This window comes from Petromyzon marinus, unplaced genomic scaffold (assembly GCF_048934315.1).
Source record: "Petromyzon marinus isolate PM22_M1 ecotype Great Lakes invasive population unplaced genomic scaffold, UKy_Petmar_22M1.pri1.0 PM_G_Scaffold_17, whole genome shotgun sequence".
Taxonomy (NCBI): Eukaryota; Metazoa; Chordata; class Hyperoartia; order Petromyzontiformes; family Petromyzontidae; genus Petromyzon; species Petromyzon marinus.
Window position 1 is genome coordinate 2,829,662 of NW_027422728.1, and position 26,459 is coordinate 2,856,120.

The window sequence follows — 26,459 nt, forward strand, 5'->3', positions numbered from 1 at the left end:
CTTATAAATGTCACATTTCAATGATGGGTGTGAGTCGACCCATAGGACAACCACTGTTTACTTCCCTACTTAGTGGTACTAATTGTATTGTCCCTGGAGGGCTCATAGGCTGAGTCAACCCCCAACCTTAGGATTTTATTGGTTTTTAATAAGATATTAATTCCATAATTGGATGTTATAAATTTGAGCGCTTTTCAGTTTTGTTGCATAAATAGTATGAGTTTTCAGATTTTAGTTAGACCTTTTCGGCAATGTTAATTGTAAAATGTTGTGAAATGTATTCTAATATATTCTTAGCTGTTACTGCAACTGCTTTTAAAATTGCTTTGTACTTGCTGTGCTTTCGTGATGTTTCATGAGTGCTGACCCAGGGCTCACTGAAATAAAATACATCGAGACTCTGGGCTTACACTTGGTTATAAAGTTAATACTGGTAGGAACCTCCTGGTTATTACACCACCAGCCCACAGGGGATTATTGTTGGGTCCGTCCGTCGTGCATCCACAAATGGGAGGGGTGGGGCTGGGTGGAGAGGGGAGGGTGGGGAGGGGCTGGGTGGGGAGGGGAGGGTGGGGAGGGGAGGGTGGGGAGGGGAGGGTGGGGCTGGGTGGGGTGGGTGGTGGAGGGGCTGAGTGGGGTGGGTGTGGCGGGGTGGGGAGGGGAGGGAGGGGAGGGTGGGGCTGAGTGGGGATGGGTGGGGCTGGGTGGGGAGGGGCTGGTCACCCCGTGGTGCCCTTATAAAACTCAACGTGTAACCTACTCACGCCGGCTCATGCCCGCCCACACAGTCGAGCATATTTACGGAATACACCACGTGGTGGTGCCGCCGTTGACCCTGGCCATTGACCGAGCAGCCCAACGTTCCTACTACCAGCTCCCTCCGCAGGAGAATCTGTTATGTTATCTTATGGTTGTGCCTCTACGTGCCTTTGGCCTTGCTTTACATACCCTTTAACTCTCTAAACATTGGGCCTCGCTCTTTGGCTCTTTAGGTAAAGTCACGTAGTAGGTATAAAATAAATTAAATCCGCGACGTTTCGGGCGCAACACAAGCGTCCGCCGTGAGGTGGGACAATCACAGCAAGAAAACAATTGCTGAAGAGGGCAAAAGGGCTGCTGTGACAAGAGGCTATGTAGGTAAGAGAGGGGTTCAGGAGCCAGGGAGGAGAGAGTAGAGGGGGTGTGGAGTAGGGGCAGTGGAGTGCTGCAAGTGAGTCACATCTAGATTGGGTCTTGCGTTTCATTATAAAGTTACATTTTCCGAAAGCGCACCAACCTGCTCTCATCCGCTTATTTTGTAAGTTTGATCCCAGGCGGCCTTCAGTTTTATGCGTGCCTCTTATGGCAGCCAGGATGCGTTCTTGATAAACGGAACACTTCGTGAAACAGCGCTGTAGGAGGTCATCATAACATGCTTCCAATGGAGATGCATTACCGAATGAGCATTGGTTTTCCTCTGACCAAATATGAGCACTTTATTGGGGTATCAGTACCCGCCTTAATTACAATACTGTGCACATGATAAATGTTTAGAGTTTTTATATGTATTTAAAACAAGTTCAATGGTTAAAGACGTAAGAGTTATTCCTGTACATGTGTAGTGGGTTCTTTAAGACAGCGTAGAGACGAATCGGTAGAGGCAATGCTTATTTATTACAAAGGTGCTTAACACAATACAATACAGCCTTCTACTTGAAGGGGTAACGGCCCCTTCACCCGCTGCTAGCTGAGGAGGTACGGCTTCGGTCTAACTCGCCCTATTCCTGGGCTAGGGTCTCGGGGTCCTCCGGCTAAGGGGGTCCTAGGGGAGGCTAGTCTGACCTGACCCAGCCAAGGTACAGGTCTCGACCACTGGCCACACGGGACCCGTCCCTGATAAGCCACCCACACAGACACACAGTCACTCACCTAGCCACCCACACACTCAGTCACTCACTCACCTAGCCACCCACACAGTCACTCACCTAGCCACCCACACACTCAGTCATTCACTCACCTAGCCACCCACACACTCAGTCATTCACTCACCTAGCCGCACACACACACAGTCACTCATTCACGCACTCACCTAGCCACCCACACACTCACCTAGCCACCCACAGACACACAGTCACTCACCTACCCACCCACACAGACACTGTCACTCACTCACCTAGCCACCCACACAGTCACTCACTCACCTAGCCACCCACACAGTCACTCATTCACTCACCTAGCCACCCACACACTCAGTCACTCACTCACCTAGCCACCCACACACTCAGTCACTCACTCACCTAGCCACCCACACACTCAAGTCACTCATTCACTCACTCACCTAGCCACCCACACACACTCATTAACACACTCACCTAGCCACCCACACACTCAGTCACTCATTCACTCAGTCACTCACTTAGCCACCCACACACTCATTCACTCAGTCACTCACCTAGCCACCCACAGACACAGTCACTCATTCACTCAGTGACTCATCTAGCCACCCACACACTCACTCATTCACTCAGTCACTCACTTAGCCACCCACACAGACACTTAGTCACTCATTCAGTCACTCACCTAGCCACCCACAGTCACTCACCTAGCCACCCACACAGTCACTCATTCACGCAGTCACTCACCTAGCCACCCACACATTCACTCACTCATTCACTCAGTCACTCACCTAGCCACCCACACACTCATTCACTCACCTAGCCACCCACACACTCAGTCACTCAGTCACTCACCTAGCCACCCACACACTCAGTCACTCACCTACCCTATGCCCAACTTCCTTCATGTCTCCACGCTCATGTTCAATCGATTCCAGTTCGATGTCAAACATGCATCTCTCCATACTTTTATTTTCAAACACTGTTCTATTTTCTCTTGGGGTTTATAGAAGCACAGTTTGAGGGTGTAGAAGTATGGAACATCTGAGAAAATAAAAACAGGGGAGCCACATGACGTCTTCACTGGAGCACACAAAAACTTAAAACAATGAAGCGATTCTTAGGAGGATCTTTGTCGATGTCGACAAACTCGTTCAGGGAGCTAAGATAATGTTGAGTTGTGATAAGTGAAAGTGCTTGGCTATGTCAACTTTCAATTCCATTCTGTATATGCAAACAACAACGAAATCCAAATCGCCCATAAATAACAACCTGTTAATATATAATACAACAATCTACAACTGCTTTCACTTCCTGCAATTTCACCCAAGGCTGCTAGGCAGCCAGTGTACACAGATGGTGCTATGGTAATAACAAGCGCCCCCCCCCAAATCTGAACATTAGGTGCTCAACAGAGCGTACGACCAAAGATTTGCCAATAATGCAGCACCGCTTCAATGTCATCGCACCAACACAAATGGCCAACACCCCACAACTTACTTGCGTTCTTCAGGGGGTGATGGTTAATGCACGCCAGAGCCTCCATGGCATCGTTCTTGGTCTCCCACTCCGTCAGGCCGGACACGCTCCTATCGGCTGGACACGTGGACGGACCATTGCTCATGGAGTCATTTGGGTCGTGTAAAACGCAACACCCTTCACCATTTTGATTTAAAGCTTTCGTGACTGCAGGGATTCATATTCTTGGTTCTTTCGGTAAAGTCACCACCACGTAGAAGGGAAACAATAAAATAATAAAAATATAAAACAATAAAATTCTCACGACGTTTCGACTGCAACACAAGCAATCATCATCAGGTGTGAAAACCACAGCAAGAAAATTTGAAAAAAGTGGCGGTTATTTTTAACGTTAGCACCACGGAGAGCGATTTGGCAGTTGTTCAGATGGACGAGTTCATCTATGTTCTGAAAAGAGGAGGGGGGAGACGAAAATAATGGATGCGGTCTGAAAGCCACCGTAAGCGTGAACAATCAATTAAGACCCGAAATGGTTTATCAAATCCTTCCAATGATTGCTAAGCCAGAATCCATCTTCTCGGTTGAAATTGTCTGTGTTTGTATATATTTATTATTTTGTTGTTTCCCTTCTACGTGACTTTACCTAAAGAACCAAGAATATGAAACCCTTTGCCGTGTTTAAAGGGTGGTGTCAGTCGTCGGTGAATTTCTGCAGCAGGAAGGCTTCAGTCCGATGCCTTGGCTACGCTAACACGCTTCAGTCAGCTTGGGCGCGAGTGAATAGCAAGGATTGCTCTCGGGAGAGAATTTCTCACAGGGTTTCTTGAGCATGGCCTCATAGCACACGTTGCAGATCATCTGGTGTCGTGCTGTAAATCAAGCGACGATTGCATGGAGAATACAGTACACGATTTATTCTGTGCCATGACACGTAAGATAAATAATAAACATACTTTGCGGGACTTACTTTTTCCAGAAAACACTTTGAAAGAGCGGGGCTTCGCAATCGACATTTCGTCGCACAGCTGCGGGGACAGAACGGGCGGCGTTCACGTTATAGTTGGTAACAGTTAACGTGCACCGGTAAAGCATTCGGGAGATGTCATTTTAATTGCAGGCACAAATCCCGTTGTCCATTTTTAAATTTACATTCGCCAGCTTTGGAGCAGTCTTTTAAAGTGCTCAGATTATTGTGAACACCAAGCATAGACTCAGGGGGAATGCAACCATTTGCAGAAACAATGTCCAAAGACTGAAATGTAAACCTTTCGAATACGAATGAATATGAATCGTAATGTATTAAACAGGACAAATTAACGCGAGGTGTTGTCTAGTCTGTAACAAAAAAGTCCCTTTGGAACATCGACTGCATTATTTATACATCTTATGTTTTAACCGCTGAAAGGAAACTACATTACACCATTTTACATTTGTCCCGTCACAGGAAACGTGTCATTGGCCACCACAAACTCCACAACATCAATAGGCTCATCTTAAAAACCCACGATTGTTTCACGTGCAAACTTTGGACTTGAATATTTATAAAAGCTTCACCTGGGAAAACTTTTAAAGAAACCGAACGCGCTCCCCTTCTGCGCTGCTGGCAGTAGGCTGAAGGGGCGGCGGGGGCACGGACCTGCGCGAACATCTCGGCCGTGATGTCCGTGGGCGCGTTGAAGAAGTGCAGCACCACGGTGGGACGCTGGTTGCGGTTCTTCGCCGCCTTCTCGCTGTTGGCGTAGCGGTGGTTGTGAGAACCTGCGTAGTCCCTGTAGCTGTCGGTGCCGTCCGGCAGCTCGAACGCCTGGCCCGGCACAATCGACCGCTGCCTCGACACGCTGCCAAGACGAGGGCGGAAGGGAGGGAATAGCGCGAAGAAACTGTTTTTAGTTTTTATTTTATCACGTTCCAAATTTCACGTGCTCTTTGGTTCGATTCGGTAAAGTCTCGTGGGTAAAAAATAAAATAACAAAAAATCACGACGTTTCGGCCACAACACAAGTGGCCTTCATCAGGTGAAGGGACCGGACTGTCCAGAGGACAGCGTTGGAGTGAAGACAGCAAGCCCAGGTCGCGTCCTTTAAGCTTGTTGTCGCGGCATCTTTTGAGGAAGGTCAGCGTCTCGATGAGCTTTGACTTCTTGTCCCGTTGTCTGTTGAAAGCTCTAACAGATAGGTGAAAGCCCTCCCCGTAGAGCTTCAAATCTAGAATCCAAATTTCACGTTCGCTATTTCAATAAAGGCCCTCCCCGTAAAGCTTCAAATCTAGAATCCAAATTTCATGTTCGCCACTTCAATAAAGGCTCTGGACAGCAAGTCACCGGGGTCCTCGTGAGCTGTGACGAGTGTTTCGTTCACGGTATTCATCAGCTCTCTTTTTCACCGTCCTAAAATTTAGTCACTTGCACTAAATATTTACTAAAGTTGTCTTCTCTAAATGGAAAGCAGTATCCAATTACATTAACAGGATATGACGAGTTACATTTACCAATTTAACACGGGAACAAAAAGGCTCACCAGAGGTTGATTTTATTTCCAAAGATCTGAGACATATTGAAGTGAAAAACCGCCCTGTGCACGGCGTACTGATCTCCCATCTCGACCATGGCGGCTCCCGGCTTGCTCTTCAGGAACTTAACCTACAAAAATAACAACCCGTAAGATGGTTCAGCATCGTGCAATCTTGCACGAAAATATCTACAAGTTTCGTTGTAACGCATTGTTGAAATGTGAAGTGTTGGCCGAGGGGCCATTAGAAAACATGCACAAAGAACACTTCGCATTGGGTACATTTTTGTAAAGAAAATTACCAAATGTTTATGTTGTCAATCGGTGCACAAATTTGGTCGTGTGAATCTCCCACTTTATATAACACGATCAGCGCACGACGTGCACCACACGCGTGCGTACGCATTGCACCGCGGTTGAACCTTTGGAAGAAAAAAAACGGGGACTCATTTCAAAGCAGGTGCGCGCAACACCCAGCGAAGGCACCTTCTCCATGTCGCCGAAGAGGCAGAGGATGTTAAACACGCGGTCGCAGTTGAAGCGTTCGGCGTCCAAGTCGTACACAATGAGGACCTTGTTGTCGGCCTGCTGGTTCATCATGGCCTGCACGTGCTGGCCCTGGGTACCACCCTGGGGCCCAACCTGGTTGCCCATGCCTACTCCCATGCCCATTCCTCCCCCACCGCCCATGCCGTCGCCGCCAGATCCGTAGTCGACGCCCGGTGGTGGTGGCTGCTGGTGGCCTGTGACGCAAACACACAAGAGGGGGAAACGCATCGTGAACTAGCTGAAACTCTCTAAACTTCTCTGAAAAACAGATTTATGATAACCATCATCTTACACACGTGTGCCCTTTCCTATAAGGTCAGGTAACCCAGGAATCACCACTCTACTCCTTGGAGACACTGGAAAACATTGGTCCAGAAGACTCAGTTGCCTAGGGAATAGACTAAACTAGTTTTTATTTTAGGTTGAGGGCCACCAAGCTAGAGCTCTTATTCAGCATAGCTTGTTTTAAATACCCAATACATCTGATAGCTATTGGAAATATCGTCTCTTAAAACACAAAGCAACTCATACGTTGCAATTGTTAATCGCAAAAAAAGGTTTTTAGGATGCACCTTAACACTAATTCCAAATAAGAAATGTTCTCAACAGGCAGCAGGTTCTTTCAATCTGACAGCAAGCTGAAGGAAACCGAAATTATAGCATTCGCAACAAGGGGATTACCTCCACAGTTGCCACCACCGCAAGCGTGTGCTTTGGGATGGTCGCCAAGGAGAGACGTTTGCTTCGCTGGCATCATTGCATTGTCCTCTGAAAACAACAAAAAAACGATCACCAAATTCACCCACGGGAAACATAAGCGCTCATTGCTGCACAAAATAAGGACAATCCAAAAAATGCATTCTGCACCCAGAACATTCACATGACCAACACATTAAGAAATTCCGGGCACACTCCACACGGGGGCGCGCTGCGTCTGTCGATAAAAACAATTGGCGGTATTTTTTAAAATGCAGATTTCACACGGCGCAACATAAATAACGAGCACCATACAAAATACAGCGCGTAAAGAAACGCTCATCGCAAGAAGAAGAAAAAACAAAATTTATTCGAGGTGTACAGATGCACGCGACAAATTGTTCCGAGGTGCGGCGTCAGCGAGTGTCCGTGGTTGCCGCCTGCGATGCCCGCTCATTTCTTACCCAGTCTACGCTTCGACGGGAACACAAAGTTGCCCAGAGTCGGGCGGCGGCTGACGACCCATCGCGAGGAGGATGCAACAGAAAGGCCGGCGCCTTCTTTCCTGCGCCAACAGCAGTCACGCTTGGCACAAATGCACCCCCCCGCGTTGTCCGTGCCACCGCACCTCTCGCTCTCCGGCGACCCTTTTTGGTTTGGGGCTTAAAATTGGGACGCTTGAAGTGGGCGACGGGGCCTTACGAACCTTTAAAATGAAAAAGATCGCCGCTTATAAACCGATGCGAAATGCGTTGTGTCTGGCATCTGCAATGTCAAAATCCTCGTTTGCAAACAAAACTTTAGCAAGGCAGTCTAAACGTACGAGCGTGGAGGTAAATTCTCACCAACGGAGCGATTTTAAGCCCCAAACGCATCGGCACGCGTTCCGTTCGGCTTATTTCCAAGTCCCGTTCGCGGTGAATGCGGGCTTTCGTCGCTCCCGGCTTCTTCGCGGCGGTTCCGGTGCTTTGCCGGTCTGTCAGCGCCGTGTCCCCCGGTGCCTGCGGCTGGACGCAGGTTATCCGATGGCCTCTGCCAAGCGGCACGTGGCGGTTGCGGTGCAGCGGACGCGGCGTGCTGCGCCGAGTGCCGAGTGTTCCGTGACGTGGCGCTGCAGGCGTGGGGGGCGCGGGTCGGCCGTGCGTGTCACAGCGGTGGCGGCGTGTTGGTTGCATGGTCCCCGGTGCCTCCCAAGTGCCGACGAGGATGTCGCCAATGTCGCCGTTCGTGTCGTCGCCGTTCACGTCGGTGGCTGTTGGCTGCCGGGCGCTTGATTGCTCGTGTGTTGCTTGCAAATTGCCTCGTGTGCTTGTGTGCGGCAATGCTCGCAGATGCTCCTTGTAGCGTTGATGTTGGGAGTGAGGAAAATACTCTTCGAAGCGTTTACGGAAATTTGGCGATTAAATCAAACCGCACCGTGTCCCTGAAGCTCCCTTGATAAAGTGGCGAGACTTACCTCTTCGGAAACTAATATCTGTGCGTACACACAATGTACTCGGGACAAAGATACCATTTTCCTGTTCAGGCTCAATCGTACCAAATTAAAAGGGTTACTTTATAATAAGTGATATTTTCAATCGTAAATATCGGCTTTTCTGACATCCTCTAAGCTTCTCCGCTTAGTATCCAGACACCACATAATGCAGTCAAGGTTTCTCAACCCTACAAAATATAAAAACGCAACGTGCAATGTCCACCTCAAATATGCCAGTGAAAGTTGGCACCTACTTCTGATCCAACAGACACACACCCTGGTAAATCTAAATATAAAAGTAAAACCTTGGATTGCGAGTAACTTGGTCTGCAAGTGTTTTGCAAGACGAGCTAAAATTGAAAATAAATATTAACTTGATAAACGAGCGAGGTCTTGCAATACGAGCAGTGTACGTGTAGACACACTTTGTACTGCCGTGAGTCACGTGATCACACAACTGATAGACGAGTGCTTTGATGTACGAGCGCTTTGGATTACAAACACGTTCCCGGAACGAATTATGCTCGCAATGCAAGGTTTTACACTGTAGTGTAAAAATGCCCAGCCTTGATACACCCCGAACAACCGAGTACCCGCCTATGGGCCACATGCACTTGACGTTGGGAAAATCTTCAAAGCTGATCAAAATCTAAAACGCCACCAACTTAATGGCAATGTCTATCGCATGTCCAGTACCAGGGCAACAGCTTTAATGGTAACAAAAAAATTAATCCAATGGATTATTGAACACTCCAGCAGCCACATGCCTCCTTGTGAATCCTGTTCTTCACAACATTCACTTATACTGCCACATTGTTGTGAAGGGTAAACTAGAAAAACAAAGTACAAGGGCAGGAGTTTAAAACCAATCTGCCCAGAGTAAACTACGCAAGCTTAGCATGGGCTAAAAAAACACAAAGATTATTTAGTTATATGTTGCGCTAGCTGTTACTACCCGGCTTCGCCCGGGACTTGGATCCACCACGCCCGGCCGCCTTTGTCTCCCCAGTGGCGATGTTCACACACCACAGCAGTTACTCGTTTGAGGCTGAGTCGACCTAGGGGAGGCCCAGGACCGGTTAAAATAATCGTCACCGGTGGTGGCGGTGAGCGGGAATCGAACTTGGGTCGCCGGGTTCGTAGCGCAGCGTAGCGCTAACCGCTACACTACGGGTCACGTGACAGATTTGACGTCACAGCTCACTTGCCGTGCAAAAAATAAATGCATTATCGAGCTCCCCCCCCCCCCAAAAAACAAAAGTGTATTTGTGTAATGTTTGCACGGTGTACAGTCTGGAAAGTACCCACATGGCAAATTTCCAGTTTGTTGCATGTCGGGAAGTACGCTAAACATTTTGAACAGACACACATATTCACAACTTTGCCTTTTATATATATGGAGAAGATAGGTATAAACGAAAATAACCTTGACCAGCTCTACACAATTGCAGTGATTGCATGATTGATACAAAAGAGGGGAATGGCGTTTCAAATAACTTCCTGTGACAACGACCAAGTTCTGTAGATTGTAAACAGTACACCAATGTGCTTCAAGACAACCAAGTGTCTGCAGGTGTGACATTTTTCTGCAACCAAAATCTCAAGTGCAGAAGCTGCATTATCCTCTTGAGAACGCTCCAAACTTCCCCCTCTACTTGGCCACTGATCTTCAAGTATAACACGGCAAAGCCGGCCGCGTACAGAAAGTCAATGCCTGTTTCATCACGCCGTGCACACCCCCCAGCCCTTGCGTTAAAAACGTCACCCCCCACACACCCGAGGGCTCACCACCACCAGCTGTCGAGAGAGCGCGGCTCTGATATGCTCAATATTGGTCTTACCTTGCTTGAGGCCAGGGTTGGTGAAGTCCCAGGTATCAGAGTCATTTTTAAACACATTCAGACGCGTCGCCTGTAAAGAGGACACAGCAGGGGGAAAAGATAAACATTATTCGTGGCCAGCATATAGGGCATAGATGCTGGGAAAAAATTATATAACTTTAGAACCTTCTTTGGTTCTTTCGGTAAAGTCACCACATAGAATGAGGATAAAATAATAAAATAAAACAATAAAATTCTCACGACGTTTCGGCCACAACACAAGTGGCCTTCTTCAGGTGAAAGGAACAAACCTGTCGTCCCGACCTTGTGTTGTGGCCGAAACGTCGTGATAATTTTATTGTTTTATTTTATTATTTTATTCTCATTCTACGTGGTGACTTTACCGAAAGAACCAAAGAAGATGAATCCTTGCAGTCACGAAAGCTTTAAATCGAAACTTTAGAACCATTTAAAATTTACAAGCATAATAATTATTAAGCGGTCATTACCCCCGAGACAATTACGGCACGCAACTTGCGGTAAAGCCGAGGTACTTAACGCAACCCTTAACCTCCTGGGAGATGAATGAATAAGAGCTGCCACACGTAGCAAGTCAACGATAAGCTAAACTTTCGCACCGTACGTAGCAAAAGCGTGCTTATCGGAGTTGTGGGAAAACAGTGGCCTTCTGCCACCAGTTTTTTTTTTAAGATCACGTGTTGATTATCCCTCTTCGTTGGAACAAGCTCCCTTCGTGTTTGCAGATAAAAATCGCTATCCCTCGGTGGCCTATTTAAATTCCAAACTTGTTTAATCGCACATAAGTTTGGCATGCTCTGCCTAACTCGGTATTATTTATTCGCAGTGTTCCTCGTGTACTGTAAAGCGTTAGCCTTGATCGTATACCTCAAAAATGTTGAAGTGCCATAACCCCGTTATGAAAATGATGCATTCGTTATTACTGTTCTGTAATTTTATTTCCTGCTAACAATGTAACATCTCCCCTCAGGTACTCTGCAGGTCTCGCAAAGCAGCCTATGGCTGAATGTTAATCACCCGTCACCAAATAAAATCGAATTGAAAACCAACTCTACCCTTCCCACTGGATGCGAATTTTACATTAACTGGCTCAGGGCACTGGCTCAGATGAGAACCACCCTCACACGGTAATATCAATTGGGAAAAGTTTGACTTTAGACAACGGCAAGGATGCCCGTCATGCACAATGGGTTGTTGTAGGTTGTGGGGCTGTGTGGTGGGCAGCTGTAAAATCCATTGGGTGCATTGTATTTCTATGCAGCCACAATATATGCTACACTCCTTTACCCCGCACACAAGTCAAATAACCCCCACAACAGGCATCGAGTGCAGAAGCCCTCATCTAGCAATGAATTGCCGTGTGTATTCAGCATTATTTGCTCACCAAAGTGGTCAATTCATAATATTAAATGAAATCTTTGGTCTGCGGGTGAAAAAACCCAGGTTGTGGTGCACACACTTGTGAATGTACAAAGTATCGGTTGTACTTGCCCTTGCATAGTCCACTATGAGAGTACAGCAGCCCGAATAGATGTCCGCTCCATTCAGAGATGAGTTCGCTCTCTCGGCGCTCTCAACCGAAACAAACGTGGCCAAAAATTAAGGAAAACACGACCATTTCATTTTAAAAACAATACATTTAGCATCTCCAAAATAACACGTAAAATTACGTGAATGGCGGACATATCGTTACGGTTATGCATCTCGTTGAAAGGATATTCCACAAAGGCCTGCAGGCCATTCTTCCTGAAGATAACAATGCGTTGCAGAGGCCCAAATGGTTTGCAAATGTTGTAAAGCACATCCTGCAGGACCACATGGAGCACACAAACGCAGCGAGGTGATTTTGCACGCATTACCAAGTAAATTTGAAAAGCTTTTTTTCCAGTGAATTTTTAAGATCGAGCCATACAGGACATCAACGCTTTCCAAAATCAACATTAGGTCTATATATTGTTTTTTATTCAATGCCATTGGTAGACTTCAAAGCACAAACAAAAAACACGACTTCAATTGCCTCAAATGAACCAAAGGATCAATGTAATTTCCTTAGCAAAGCCATTCACTGTAATCCAAAACGGACATAATTTCACTCGTATAAATGAAACATGCGCGTGTGTGCGTGGCACACCCGACAAACTATTCACACATTAATGTCCAGCTGCTGTAAGTGTAACAATGCCCACCGTGGTGATGGGGTAGATGGGGTTGAGAATGGTGAAGAGCAGGATGTGGTTGCTGTTGCCGTTGTCCCCCGGGACGCCAGGGCGCCAAAGCTTCTAGCTGGTAGAGAAGTTAAAGTAGGCCGGCTGCCCGCACACGTAGACGGAGCCCTTGGACGAGTAGTCGACGCAGCTGCGGGAGCTCTCCGGGTCTTCAAACTCCACCAGCGCCTGCCGCGTCTTGGGTATCATCACCACGTAGCTGCACGGAGGGAGCGATTCAAACGAGTGCCGTTATTCAAAGATGTGGCCGACTTTAAAACGCATGCCTGTTGTTGTTAATGTTAAACACGAGGTTGGTCTGCTCCAAGTCACCTCATTTGATCTCAAGAAATGTTTCAATGCATGCAACGGAGTGGAGACTGGTTGGATGCAGGTTAGATGCCACGTCCCATTTCAGTTTGGCAGTGTAGTACGTTGGAATTGAATGTACTGTAAGAATATAATTATATTTAAAATACATCTTGAGGGTAATGTAGTCTTCTTCTGTCGATGTATCACCTGACAAACGAAGCCTCTTCAAACGTACATAAACAAGGTACGTGTGTGCACCATTTCAATACGAGATATTAATTTTTAACACGGTTACTAATCACAGTTGAACGTGTGCCGCTTTTGTCAGACGGCACAACAAAAGCAGCAGCGGCACTTTAATTCGGAGGGAATTCGTGACTTGGGGAAATTGAAAATCAAACGGTTTTTGTTTCCATTTAAAGCTTTCGTGACTGCAAGGATTCATCTTCTTTGGTTCTTTCGGTATAGTCGCGTAGAATGAGAATAAAATAATAAATTAATAAAAAAAAACACAATAAAATTCTCACGACGTTTCGGCCACAACACAAGTCGCCTTCATCAGGTGAAGGGACGAGACTGTCCCATTTCAGTTTGGCAGTCTCGTCCCTTCACCTGATGAAGGCCACTTGTGTTGTGGCCCGAAACGTCGTGAGAATTTTATCGTGTTATTTTTATTAATTTATTATTTTATTCTCATTCTACGCGGTGGTGACTTTACCGAAAGAACCCCAAAGAAGTTGAAGTGGTTTTTGGTTGGTCACTTCAGGCTGGCAAGGCCCCGAGTAAGCCACGCACGGCGTCGCCGATCACGCCGTGACGTGGGCAACGCCACGCCCTCTCGTCCACCGCCACACGCGGCCACGACTTTTTATTTACGGAAGTGGTTCTTGAGCTTTAACCTGCAGCCTTGCCACCCCCCCTTTGGTTCTCAATATTTTTTTTAAAACGTACAATGTTTATTAATTTAGAGGTTTGATGGAACAAAGTAGCGGTGCGTACGTGCCCGTGCTCAATGTGTTTCGATGGATTTACCTTGTTAAAAAATAATCTGGCACGTCTTGCACCCCCAGAAAGGGCATCTCCCACCCCGTGCTTAAGAACCATCGAGTATTTTTGTGTTATGCAATTTCTTGAGTTATTGAACCGAAAATCGGTAATACTCGAATTTCCAAGGTCTACGTTCACTCCACGTCCGCAAACACCACCACCACAACAATAATAACAATAATAACAACACCAATAACAATAATAACTATAATAACAACAATAATCTTTGTTTTTTTTTCGGTAAAGTCACGTATAAATAAGAATTAATAAAATTACATAATAGCGTACGACGTTTCGGTTGCAACACAAGCAGCCATCATCAGGTACAGAAGAGCTAAATTTAAGAGAGAGGGGAAACACATAACCCCAGATGTATATACAGACACCCAAGTAGGGGGGAACTAACACCGACACAATAGGGGACATAGAGAGAGAAGCATACCAAACAGACAAGAGTTTAGCAGAATTTGGAAACCAAATAAAGCAACATAGACGGTCGGTCAAAACACAATTAACGCAAAGCCTGGTTGATTACGTTATTTCAAAGATTGCTAAATTGCAAGTTAAGTATGAAATTTAAGATACAGACGGCACACACACACATAGACATTCAAGTACAGCAGACCAGCACAGGTACAAGCACACAGTGAAGTCGCCTTAAATAGGCAGAGAAGGCAAGGCTGAGAGACAATGGGACATATTAGCATGAGAAGGCAAGGCTGAGAGACAATGGGACATTTTAGCATGAGAAGGCAAGGCTGAGAGACAATGGGACATTTTAGCATGAGGTATGCATAGAGCAAAGTGGAGCACGGCAGCAAACATTCGGAAGCACCAAGACCGACACACAGGCAGAGACAGCACAGAGAAACAAATCCAAGCACAGACACAAAGGCAGATACACAAGCAGAGACAACACAAGACAACACAAAGACAGACACAAAGATACAGACCTTATACCTCCCCGTAGAGGCGGTTTAAACTTGGTTCAAAGCTTTCGTGACTGCAGGAATTAATCTTTGGTGTTTTCGGTAAACAACAATAATAATACAGCTTTCTTCCCCATGCGGGCAACGGTCACCACCGACTGGTCACCTGACTAGGCCAAAGTACCGCACGGCCTCCACGAGGTCCGACTCGAGGGCTGTGTCCGAGAGTCCCCGCACGTGAACCACAGCCGACGGTGGGGGCTTGTGTGGGTCCTCAAACGTGTCCTGTGCACGTCGGCAAGGAAGCAAACTCAACACGACTATTGTGCAAAGCTGTTGTTTCCTCCTATACCGAGAAGACAGTTTTCAGTTTCATTTATTTGGTATAGCCCTGTGAGCCATTTGGCTCTTGAATCGGGTGCAACCGCAACAAACAAAAACATGAACAATAAAAACATCTTAAAGTGACTTTGTGTGACTGTGCAAACAAAAAATCCAGGAAAAAACAGCAAAATAATCCTTGAAATAGCACCGTACACCAACGCTGTGTGCAAAAATCCCAGTGGGATGCAAGTCAAACAACAACAACAACCACAAGACAACTAAGATTAAAGCCATCAGTCTAACTCCGTACTACAACAAAACAATCATGGCCAAACCATAAAACTTTTTCAAAATCACCAAAATAAAGCCAAGGCTAACATCGCCGGCAAGTGATATCGGAGCAGATGCAGACACTTGCATTAAAGGGCTTTTTAAATCTGCATCCGTTTGGCAAAAAATGGCCATAGCTCAGTGCCATCATTTCAGTAATCGCTAAGAACGTTCGCGAGTTTAACTTTAAATCTAAACGGCCCTCGAGTTACAAACTCTGGAACTCGCATCCCCCACCGCCAGGTGCGCTTTTGTAGACGCTGTAAAGTTTATTCCGCAAAGTTTTTAATCACATTGGGGAGGGTCGAAGAGCTACCCCACGACGCTATCGCGTGGGACATTTAACATATCGGTATTTTAACTTAATTAGTATTTTAACTTTTGATTTAAAGCTTTCGTGACTGCAGGGATTAATATTCTTGGTTCTTCCGGAAAAGTCACCACGTAGAAGGGAAACAATAAAATAATAAAAATATAAAACAATACAATTCTCACGACGTTTTGACTGCAACACAAGAAGCAATCATCATCAGGTGTGAAAACCACAGCAAGAAAATTTGAATAAAAGTGGCATTTTTTTAACGTCAGCACCACGGAGAGCGATTTGAGAGTTTGTTCAGATGGACCAGTCCATCTATGTTCTGAAAAGAGGAGGGGGGAGACGAAAATAATGGATGCGGTCTGAAAGCCACCGTAAGCGTGAACAATTAAGACCCGAAATGGTTTATCAAATCCTTCCAATGATTGTTAAGCCAGAATCCATCTTCTCGGTTGAAATTGTCTCTGTGCTTGTATATGTGGATAGCCTCATGAACGAATTTCTCCTGGTAGGCAATGTTTTTATTCGTGGTCCGCCAGGAAGTGTCTGTGTTGTTGGCCTGACTGGATGTGCTTCACATGTTGTTTCAGGTTTGTTGAATTCTCGTCTCTCATCTTTTGCTGTATTTACCTCCGTGATTTGTTCTTGACACCTGATGAAGATCGCTTGCGTTGTGATCGAAACGTCGTGATTGTTTTTTGTTTTAATATAATTTTATTGTATTTCTACATACGTGACTTTACCGAAAAAAACAATGAGTAATGTTTTTATTGTTTCATATTTTTTTATTATTTTAGTTCAGTGCAAAGAGAATACCCACCCTTAGAAGAGAAAACGCCGTATAAAAAAATTACACTGGAAATAGCCCAAAGTGTTAACGAACACGAAATCCACGTTTACCAAAACGCGTTTTACTGAACGTAAGCAGAGCCTAGCGATGCTGTGGTCCGCGTGGTCCATCCCCAACACCAACAACGAGAAGCTCTTCGCAACGGCACTGGAATCTGCGAGTTACAAAGCTAAACAATCACGTTAAATAATATAAACACGGCTGGTGGTGGTGGTGGCACGTCGCCTGAGTGAAGCCTCTGGCCCAGGCCTCACAACGAGGCTCTGGGCGAGGAGGAGTAAAATAAACATCTTCTCGTTATAAAAACACCTCGTCAAGTCGCTCGTCACTGACGCTCACCATCGCGCCCGCCTGGACGCGGTCGTTGCCTTCGCCATTGACTCCCAGGCGCTTGGCCGCGTGCCGGGCGGCGGAGGCGGCGGCGGTGGTCAACATCGTGATGGCGTGGAGCGCCGGAGGGAATCGATTCGCGATCCTGTCGCTCGAAAACGACGCCCGCGCGGATCGCCGAGCGTCAGCGGCAGCAGCGGGCGGCGGCGGCGGGGCGATTCCAACGCGTGACATCGATTCTCGGATCGATGTGGCCTCTGGCGATGTTCGCGCGGCTTGGTGTGACCCCACAGCCACTCGTCACGTGACGCCTCTCTCGGCCGACTGGGGCCGGCGACGGAGATCTGAAGCAGTCGTGGGCCTCCCCCTAGGTCGGACTCGGACTACATAATTAAATTTGATTAAATTTTTATAATATTAAATAAATAATAATAAATGATAAATAAAAATAATCAAATTTGATTATTGTAAAAGCATTATAAATAAATAAAAAAATCCAACAATCACATTTTATTACTTTTAAATAAGAATAAATAAAAACCACGTTTTATTATTTTTAAAATAAGATTAAATAAATAAAAAACATACATTAAAATAATAAAATGTGATTGTTTTAAATAATAAAGAAATATACATTATAAGTTAAAATAATCAAATTGGATTATTTTTAAATAATAATGATTAAATAATAAAATAATTGACCTATTTCGATCACTTTTACATAATAAATAAAGGCAGAAATATTTAATTAATAATTTAGCCTTTCTTTATAACCACAAATAATCACATTTGATTATTTTAAATAATAAGTAAATAAAATTTCGTTTAAAATGTAACTAATCAAATTTGATTATATTTAAATAAGAATAAATAAATAAAAATAATGAAATCTGATTATTATATGAATTAAAAAAAGAGGGATGACATTGTCATCCTCTCAGCCGACAAGGTCAATGCCACTGTCATCATGGATAAAATAGAATATAACAACAAAATTAAAGAATTACTCAATGATGGTAGCTATACAAAAATAAAAAGAGATCCCACCAACAGCCTCGTCATACAAACCAAAATCATTTCTGATTCAACCACATTAATTGATCAAACCAAACAGTTCTCGTTGAAACCTTCTGCTGCCAGGCCACCAAGATTATACGGCTTACCAAAAATACATGAAGTAGCACCCTTCGTCCCATCGTCTCTACTACAGTGAGGGAAAAAAGTATTTGATCCCCCGCTGATTTTGTACGTTTGCCCACTGACTCAACACTGCCCATAGACTCAACACTGCACCATAGACTCAACACTGCACCACCATAGACTCAACACTGTACCATAGACTCAGCACTGCACCATAGACTCAACACCGCACCATAGACTCAACACTGCCCATAGACTCAACACTGCACCATAGACTCAACACTGCACCATAGACTCAACACTGCACCATAGACTCAACACTGCACCATAGATTCAACACTGCCCATAGACTCAACACTGCCCATAGACTCAACACTGCCCATATACTCAACACTGCACCATAGACTCAACACTGCACCATAGACTCAGCACTGCACCATAGACTCAGCACTGCACCATAGACTCAACACTACACCATAGACTCAGCACTGCACCATAGACTCAGCACTGCACCATAGACTCAACACTGCACAATAGACTCAGCACTGTACCATAGACTCAGCACTGCACCATAGACTCAGCACTGCACCATAGACTCAACACTGCACCATAGACTCAGCACTGCACCATAGACTCAGCACTATACCATAGACTCAACACTGCACCATAGACTCAACACTGCACCATAGACTCAACACTGCCCATAGACTCAACACTGCACCATAGACTCAACACCGCACCATAGACTTAACACTGCCCACTGACTCAACACTGCACCATAGACTCAACACTGCCCATAGACTCAGCACTGCACCATAGACTCAGCACTGCACCATAGACTCAACACTGCACCATAGACTCAACACCGCACCATAGACTCAACACTGCCCACTGACTCAACACTGCACCATAGACTCAGCACTACACCATAGACTCAACACTGCCCATAGGGGGATCCCTGCCTAGGGGTGTGAGGGGTCAAGGGGATCCCTGCCTAGGGGGTGTGAGGGGTCAAGGGGATCCCTGCCTAGGGGGTGTGAGGGGTCAAGGGGATCCCTGCCTAGGGGGTGTGAGGGGTCAAGGGGATCCCTGCCTAGGGGGTGTGAGGGGTTTTACTGGCACGAAGTTTTCGCCGAGGCTTCGCGGTCCGCCCCTCTAGGCCGCTGTAACTTTATTGACACCACGCGGTTCCTGTAACTTTATTGACACCACGTGGTGTCTGTAACTTTATTGACACCACGTGTGTCACTGTGTGTCGCTGTGTCACTGTGTACACTGTGTGTGTGTACACTGTGTCACTGTGTGTGTGTACACTGTGTGTGTACACTGTGTGTGTGTACACTGTGTGTGTGTACTGTGTGTCACTGTGTGTCACTGTGTGTACACTGTGTGATGTACTGTGTGTCACTGTGTGTGTGTCGCTGTGTGTCACTGTGTGTGGGGAGCGATAGTGTAGCGGTTAGCGCGCTGCGCTATGAACCTGGCGACCCGGGTTCGATTCCCGCTCACGGCCAACACCAGTGACGATTATCTGAACCGGTCCCGGGCTTCCCCTAGGTCGACTCAGCCTAAAATGAGTACCTGGTGCGGTGTGTAAACATTGCCACTAGGGAGACAAAGGCGGTCGGGCGTGGTGCTGGCCACCCACCCCCTCGTGTACCGTTCAGGCCTTCATAGGTGCTCGCTAACAGCACTTGCCCCTACAGTCTAAGGCTATATGGGGGATCTTCAGCAGTTTCTATTGCTGTGGTTGTCCCACCTGATGACGATTGCTTGTGTTGTGATCTAAACGCCGTGATCTGTTATGTTTCTACCCACGTGGTGACTTTACCGAAATAACTCAAGAGTGTGGATTCCTGCAGTCACGACAGCTTCGAATCAAGATTACCTACAAACAACACAACTGAGATGACGAAAAAAGTATTTGATCCCCCGCTGATTTTGTACGTTTGCCCACTGACTCAACACTGCCCATAGACTCAACACTGCACCATAGACTCAACACTGCACCACCATAGACTCAACACTGTACCATAGACTCAGCACTGCACGATAGACTCAACACCGCACCATAGACTCAACACTGCCCATAGACTCAACACTGCACCATAGACTCAACACTGCACCATAGACTCAACACTGCACCATAGACTCAACACTGCACCATAGATTCAACACTGCCCATAGACTCAACACTGCCCATAGACTCAACACTGCCCATATACTCAACACTGCACCATAGACTCAACACTGCACCATAGACTCAGCACTGCACCATAGACTCAGCACTGCACCATAGACTCAACACTACACCATAGACTCAGCACTGCACCATAGACTCAGCACTGCACCATAGACTCAACACTGCACAATAGACTCAGCACTGTACCATAGACTCAGCACTGCACCATAGACTCAGCACTGCACCATAGACTCAACACTGCACCATAGACTCAGCACTGCACCATAGACTCAGCACTGTACCATAGACTCAACACTGCACCATAGACTCAACACTGCACCATAGACTCAACACTGCCCATAGACTCAACACTGCACCATAGACTCAACACCGCACCATAGACTTAACACTGCCCACTGACTCAACACTGCACCATAGACTCAACACTGCCCATAGACTCAGCACTGCACCATAGACTCAGCACTGCACCATAGACTCAACACTGCACCATAGACTCAACACCGCACCATAGACTCAACACTGCCCACTGACTCAACACTGCACCATAGACTCAGCACTACACCATAGACTCAACACTGCCCATAGGGGGATCCCTGCCTAGGGGTGTGAGGGGTCAAGGGGATCCCTGCCTAGGGGGTGTGAGGGGTCAAGGGGATCCCTGCCTAGGGGGTGTGAGGGGTCAAGGGGATCCCTGCCTAGGGGGTGTGAGGGGTCAAGGGGATCCCTGCCTAGGGGGTGTGAGGGGTTTTACTGGCACGAAGTTTTCGCCGAGGCTTCGCGGTCCGCCCCTCTAGGCCGCTGTAATTTTATTGACACCACGCGGTTCCTGTAACTTTATTGACACCACGTGGTGTCTGTAACTTTATTGACACCACGTGTGTCACTGTGTGTCGCTGTGTCACTGTGTACACTGTGTGTGTGTACACTGTGTCACTGTGTGTGTACACTGTGTGTGTGTACACTGTGTGTGTGTACTGTGTGTCACTGTGTGTCCACTGTGTGATGTACTGTGTGTCACTGTGTGTGTGTCGCTGTGTGTCACTGTGTGTGGGGAGCGATAGTGTAGCGGTTAGCGCGCTGCGCTATGAACCTGGCGACCCGGGTTCGATTCCCGCTCACGGCCAACACCAGTGACGATTATCTGAACCGGTCCCGGGCTTCCCCTAGGTCGACTCAGCCTAAAATGAGTACCTGGTGCGGTGTGTAAACATTGCCACTAGGGAGACAAAGGCGGTCGGGCGTGGTGCTGGCCACCCACCCCCTCGTGTACCGTTCAGGCCTTCATAGGTGCTCGCTAACAGCACTTGCCCCTACAGTCTAAGGCTATATGGGGGATCTTTGTATCTTTGTTTTTGTCACTGTGTGTGTCGCTGTGTCACTGTTTGTGTACACTGTGTGTGTACACTGTGTGTGTACACTGTGTGTGTGTACACTGTGTATACACTGTGTGTGTGTACACTGTGTGTGTACACTGTGTTTGTGTACACTGTGTGTGTGTACACTGTGTGTGTACACTGTGTATGTGTACACTATGTGTGTATACACTGTGTGTGTGTACACTGTGTGTGTACACTGTGTATACACTGTGTGTGTACACTGTGTGTGTGTACTGTGTGTACACTGTATGTGTGTATACACTGTGTGTGTGTACACTGTTTGTGTCCGCATTGAACCGAACCCCCGGCAAGGCCATCCACTTAACGTTGAGAGAAAATTCACACGAAATGTCCTTTTCAACGAAGTCTTCCAGATGTAAATTGTTACAAGCTTTTAATGAAGAAATAAAATCATCTAATTCAAAACACAACACAATTCAAAGATGCTTCATTTTAAAACTTCAAAACGGAGCATGGGGTACTTGCGTGAATGCGTCCTTCGTGTGCAAATGTTGTGACTTTCCTGGCCTGAAGGCCGTCAATGTGTTGGACCCTTATTGGTGCACAGCGTCTCAACAACAGCAGTGGGGTTTGCTTCAACCGATAGGTACGAACATCCAGACGTCAATCAGCAAGGAGCATTTATAGTCCTAGCTAGACAAAATCTACGTCAACACGTAAGACAAAACTACAATTCGTGTTGTAGAGAATGTACCTCCTCCTATACGTGTAACTTTTAAGTGGTATGCCTTGTAACTGATAAATGATCCGAGCGTGCTCCCTATTTCAAAGACAATGAGTTGCTCCAGAGGCAGACGCTTTGTGAAACACAAAAGTACCCTTTGACCTGTATCACAAGAACAACGGGTCTCACCCGAGTTATCTGTACAGGTTACTTCCAAAACACACACACACACTTTGTCCTAACATCACTTATTCAATGTTTGACCCTCAGATAAAATGTTACATTTACGCGCACAATCAGACAAGTATTAATTCTAAATTATTGACGGGCATATTAACAACATTGAATTACTGCAGCGAAATTGACTGCATCACGTTAAATCGTATTAACAAGAAGTTATTTTACAAATACGCACCGTCTACTTAACAGTGTATGTACAACGTACTATTGTTGCGTCATTCAAAACGAGTAGGCCGTTGCATGCTGGCGTCTGGGTCAAAATGTATCAAATTCTAAACATTACGCTACAAATAATAGATCACGGCGTTTCGATGGCAACACAAGCAATCGTCATCAGGTGGGACAAGCACAGCAGCAAGAAGAAGAAACTGCTGGAGTAGGCGCCTACTACTTCAGCAGTTTCTATTGCTGTGGTTGTCCCACCTGATGACGATTGCTTGTGTTGTGATCTAAACGCCGTGATCTGTTATGTTTCTACCAACGTGGTGACTTTACCGAAATAACTCAAGAGTGTGGATTCCTGCAGTCACAACAGCTTCGAATCAAGATTACCTACAAACAACACAACTGAGATGACGCATCAATCATCGCCCCCTACTGACAGGCTCTTGTCCACATGCAGGCCGGTGCAGGGCCACCACCTTGTACCACACAGGGGCAGCTGCTACTTGGGGATGCTCTTCGAGTGTTTCAGACGAGGTACGACACGAAACTTTGAGTTGCTGAGGCGATAAAGCAAGCACCGTGTAAATGCAATTGTTATAACATAGTGAATGCTTGGGAGCTTATTGTCTCTCGCTCCTGGTTACAGATCTACCCAACCCATGGGCCCACAAAGTGTTCAACTTCACGTTCTTGTCATTAAAGGCCTGTGACAAAGGTGCATCTATTGTAGCGACATCGTCTCTGGCTTACACATCTACCGGGTCTCCACTTGACTTTGGATTGTCAAGGAGGAAGTCCACCCACACCTCCACTTCCACAAACTGCTGGGAGTTGCCTCGCTCTGCCTCAGTCAGAATTCTCCTCCTGCTTTACGTTGCCTCCATCGATGTGAAGGTCCCATTTTGGAGTTGAATCTTCATCTTCACATTTCACCTTCACTTCTTCGCTCTTCACCATCACTTCTTCACATTTCACCTTCACCTCTTCATATTTCACCTCGATACCTTTAAAAGTGTCCAAGCTGGGATTTTTTTCCAGTTCATGTTTCATGAGGGATGGGCTCATTGCGGCACTTTGACTTTCACAAGCTGATTTCAGACTCCACTCCTTGTGGATCTTCTGATGCTTCTGTGTTCTCTGGTGTACTTGAAGATTTGATGAATGTGCAAATGCCTTCCCACACACACTGCACTTAAAGGGTTTCTCTCCCGTGTGTACTCTGGTGTTTTTTAAGAGCAGATGACTGTGAAAATGCCTTCCCACACACACTGCACTTGAAGGCTTTCTCTCCCGTGTGTGTTCTCCGGTGTGATTTAAGACCAGATGACTGTGAAAATGCCTTCCCACACACACTGCATTTGAAGGGTTTCTCTCCCGTGTGTGTTTTCTGGTGTTTTTTAAGAGCAGATGACCGTGAAAATGCCTTCCCACACACACTGCACTTGAAGGGTTTCTCTCCCGTGTGTGTTCTGTGGTGTTTTATAAGAGTAGATGAATCTGAAAATGTCTTCCCACACACAGTGCACCTGAAGGGTTTCTCTCCCGTGTGTGTTCTCTGGTGTGTTTTAAGAGCAGATGAATCAGAAAATGTCTTCCCACACACACTGCACAAGAAGGATTTCTCTCCTGTATGTGTTCTCTGGTGTGTTTTAAGAACAGATGACCGTGAAAATGCCTTCCCACACACACTGCAAATGAAGGGTTTCTCTCCTGTGTGTGTTCTCTGGTGTGTTTTAAGAGCAAATGAATCTGAAAATGTCTTCCCACACACAGTGCACCTGAAGGGTTTCTCTCCCGTGTGTGTTCTCTGGTGTGTTTTAAGAGCAGATGAATCAGAAAATGTCTTCCCACACACACTGCACAAGAAGGGTTTCTCTCCTGTATGTGTTCTCTGGTGTGTTTTAAGAGCAGATGACCGTGAAAATGCCTTCACACACACACTGCACTTGAAGGGTTTCTCTCCCGTGTGTGTTCTGTGGTGTTTTATAAGAGTAGATGAATCTGAAAATGTCTTCCCACACACAGTGCACCTGAAGGGTTTCTCTCCCGTGTGTGTTCTCTGGTGTGTTTTAAGAGCAGATGACCGTGAAAATGCCTTCACACACACACTGCACTTGAAGGGTTTCTCTCCCGTGTGTGTTCTCTGGTGTTTTTTAAGAGTAGATAAATCTGAAAATTTCTTCCCACATACAGTGCACTTGAAGGGTTTCTCTCCCGTGTGTGTTCTCTGGTGTGCTTTAAGAGCAGATGACCATGAAAATGCCGTCCCACACACACTGCACTTGAAGGGTTTCTCTCCCGTGTGTGTTCTCTGGTGTTTTTTAATATTAGATGATTCTGGAAATGCCTTCCCACACACACTGCAAATGAAGGGTTTCTCTCCTGTGTGTGTTCTCTGGTGTGTTTTAAGAGCAAATGAATCTGAAAACGTCTTCACACACATACTGCACTTGAAGGGTTTCTCTCCCGTGTGTGTTCTCTGGTGTATTTTAAGAGTCGATGAATCTGAAAATGCCTTCCCACACACAGTGCACTTGAAGGGTTTCTCTCCTGTGTGTGTTCTCTGGTGTATTTTAAGAGCAGATGACCGTGAAAATGCCTTCCCACACACACTGCACTTGAAGGGTTTCTCTCCTGTGTGAGTTCTCTGGTGGGTCTCAAGAACTGATGGCCATGCAAATGCCTTGTCACACACAGTGCACTTAAAGGGTTTCTCTCCCGTGTGTGTTCTCTGGTGTGATATAAGACCATATGACTGTGAAAATGCCTTCCCACACACACTGCACTTGAAGGGTTTCTCTCCCGTGTGTGTTTTCTGATGTTTTTTAAGAGCAGATGACCGTGAAAATGCCTTCCCACACACACTGCACTTGAAGGGTTTCTCTCCCGTGTGTGTTCTCTGGTGTGTTTTAAGAGTAGATGAATCTGAAAATGTCTTCCCACACACACTGCACCTGAAGGGTTTCTCTCCCGTGTGTGTTCTCTGGTGTGTTTTAAGAGCAGATGAATCAGAAAATGTCTTCCCACACACACTGCACAAGAAGGATTTCTCTCCCGTGTGTGTTCTCTGGTGTATTTTAAGAGCAGATGACCGTGAAAATGCCTTCACACACACACTGCACTTGAAGGGTTTCTCTCCCGTGTGTGTTCTCTGGTGTTTTTTAAGAGTCGATGAATCTGAAAATGTCTTCCCACACACAGTGCACTTGAAGGGTTTCTCTCCTGTGCGAGTTCTCTGGTGCTGTGTCAAATTTCCAGTCCGATCCGTGCTGTATGCACGCTGGTCGCATTGTTGACTTGTCGTACCGAGCTGCTGTGCTGAGGGCCTTTGCTCCATCAGACCAGCGTCAGCTGCAGCCAGAAAATAAGAATATCCACACCATCTACACGTCAGTATCGAGCCATGGAGGAATGAATATAAACAGTCACACGTGAGTTACACGTCTATATTCATTCATGTATTCACGACTAGCTGTACTACCTGGCTTCGCCCGGGACTTGGATCCACCACGTCCGGCCGCCTTTGTCTCCCCAGTGGCGATGTTCACACCACAGCAGTTCCTCGTT

The 26,459-nt window shown here is 46.3% G+C and overlaps 1 protein-coding gene and 1 pseudogene across 1 annotated transcript; both read right to left on the reverse strand.

The window, feature by feature from the left end:
• Nucleotides 1–1,634: 1,634 nt before the first annotated feature.
• Nucleotides 1,635–12,716, reverse strand: LOC142911144 (heterogeneous nuclear ribonucleoprotein L-like). Its single transcript, XM_076060233.1, has 11 exons — nt 12,625–12,716; nt 12,158–12,243; nt 11,930–12,026; nt 10,421–10,490; nt 7,091–7,177; nt 6,347–6,603; nt 5,870–5,991; nt 4,990–5,191; nt 4,321–4,378; nt 3,375–3,470; nt 1,635–2,918 (listed from the first exon to the last, which is right to left on the reverse strand). The coding sequence occupies exons 5-11, from the start codon at nt 7,164–7,166 to the stop codon at nt 2,779–2,781; spliced, it is 951 nt and encodes a 316-aa protein (XP_075916348.1). The 5' UTR covers nt 7,167–7,177; nt 10,421–10,490; nt 11,930–12,026; nt 12,158–12,243; nt 12,625–12,716; the 3' UTR covers nt 1,635–2,778.
• A 1,000-nt stretch (nt 12,717–13,716) lies between these two features.
• LOC142911178 (uncharacterized) lies at nt 13,717–26,229 on the reverse strand (annotated as a pseudogene).
• Nucleotides 26,230–26,459: the final 230 nt, after the last annotated feature.

Excerpts from the sequence above, each read along its gene's own strand:
- LOC142911144 (XM_076060233.1), bottom strand. The coding sequence starts at position 7,166 with ATGATGCCAGCGAAGCAAACGTCTCTCCTTGGCGACCATCCCAAAGCA. Across the intron at positions 6,604-7,090 it reads CGGTGGTGGCAACTGTGGAG|GCCACCAGCAGCCACCACCA; the intron begins GTAATCCCCTTG and ends TTTGCGTCACAG. Across the intron at positions 2,919-3,374 it reads TCACCCCCTGAAGAACGCAA|ATGTTCCATACTTCTACACC; the intron begins GTAAGTTGTGGG and ends TTATTTTCTCAG.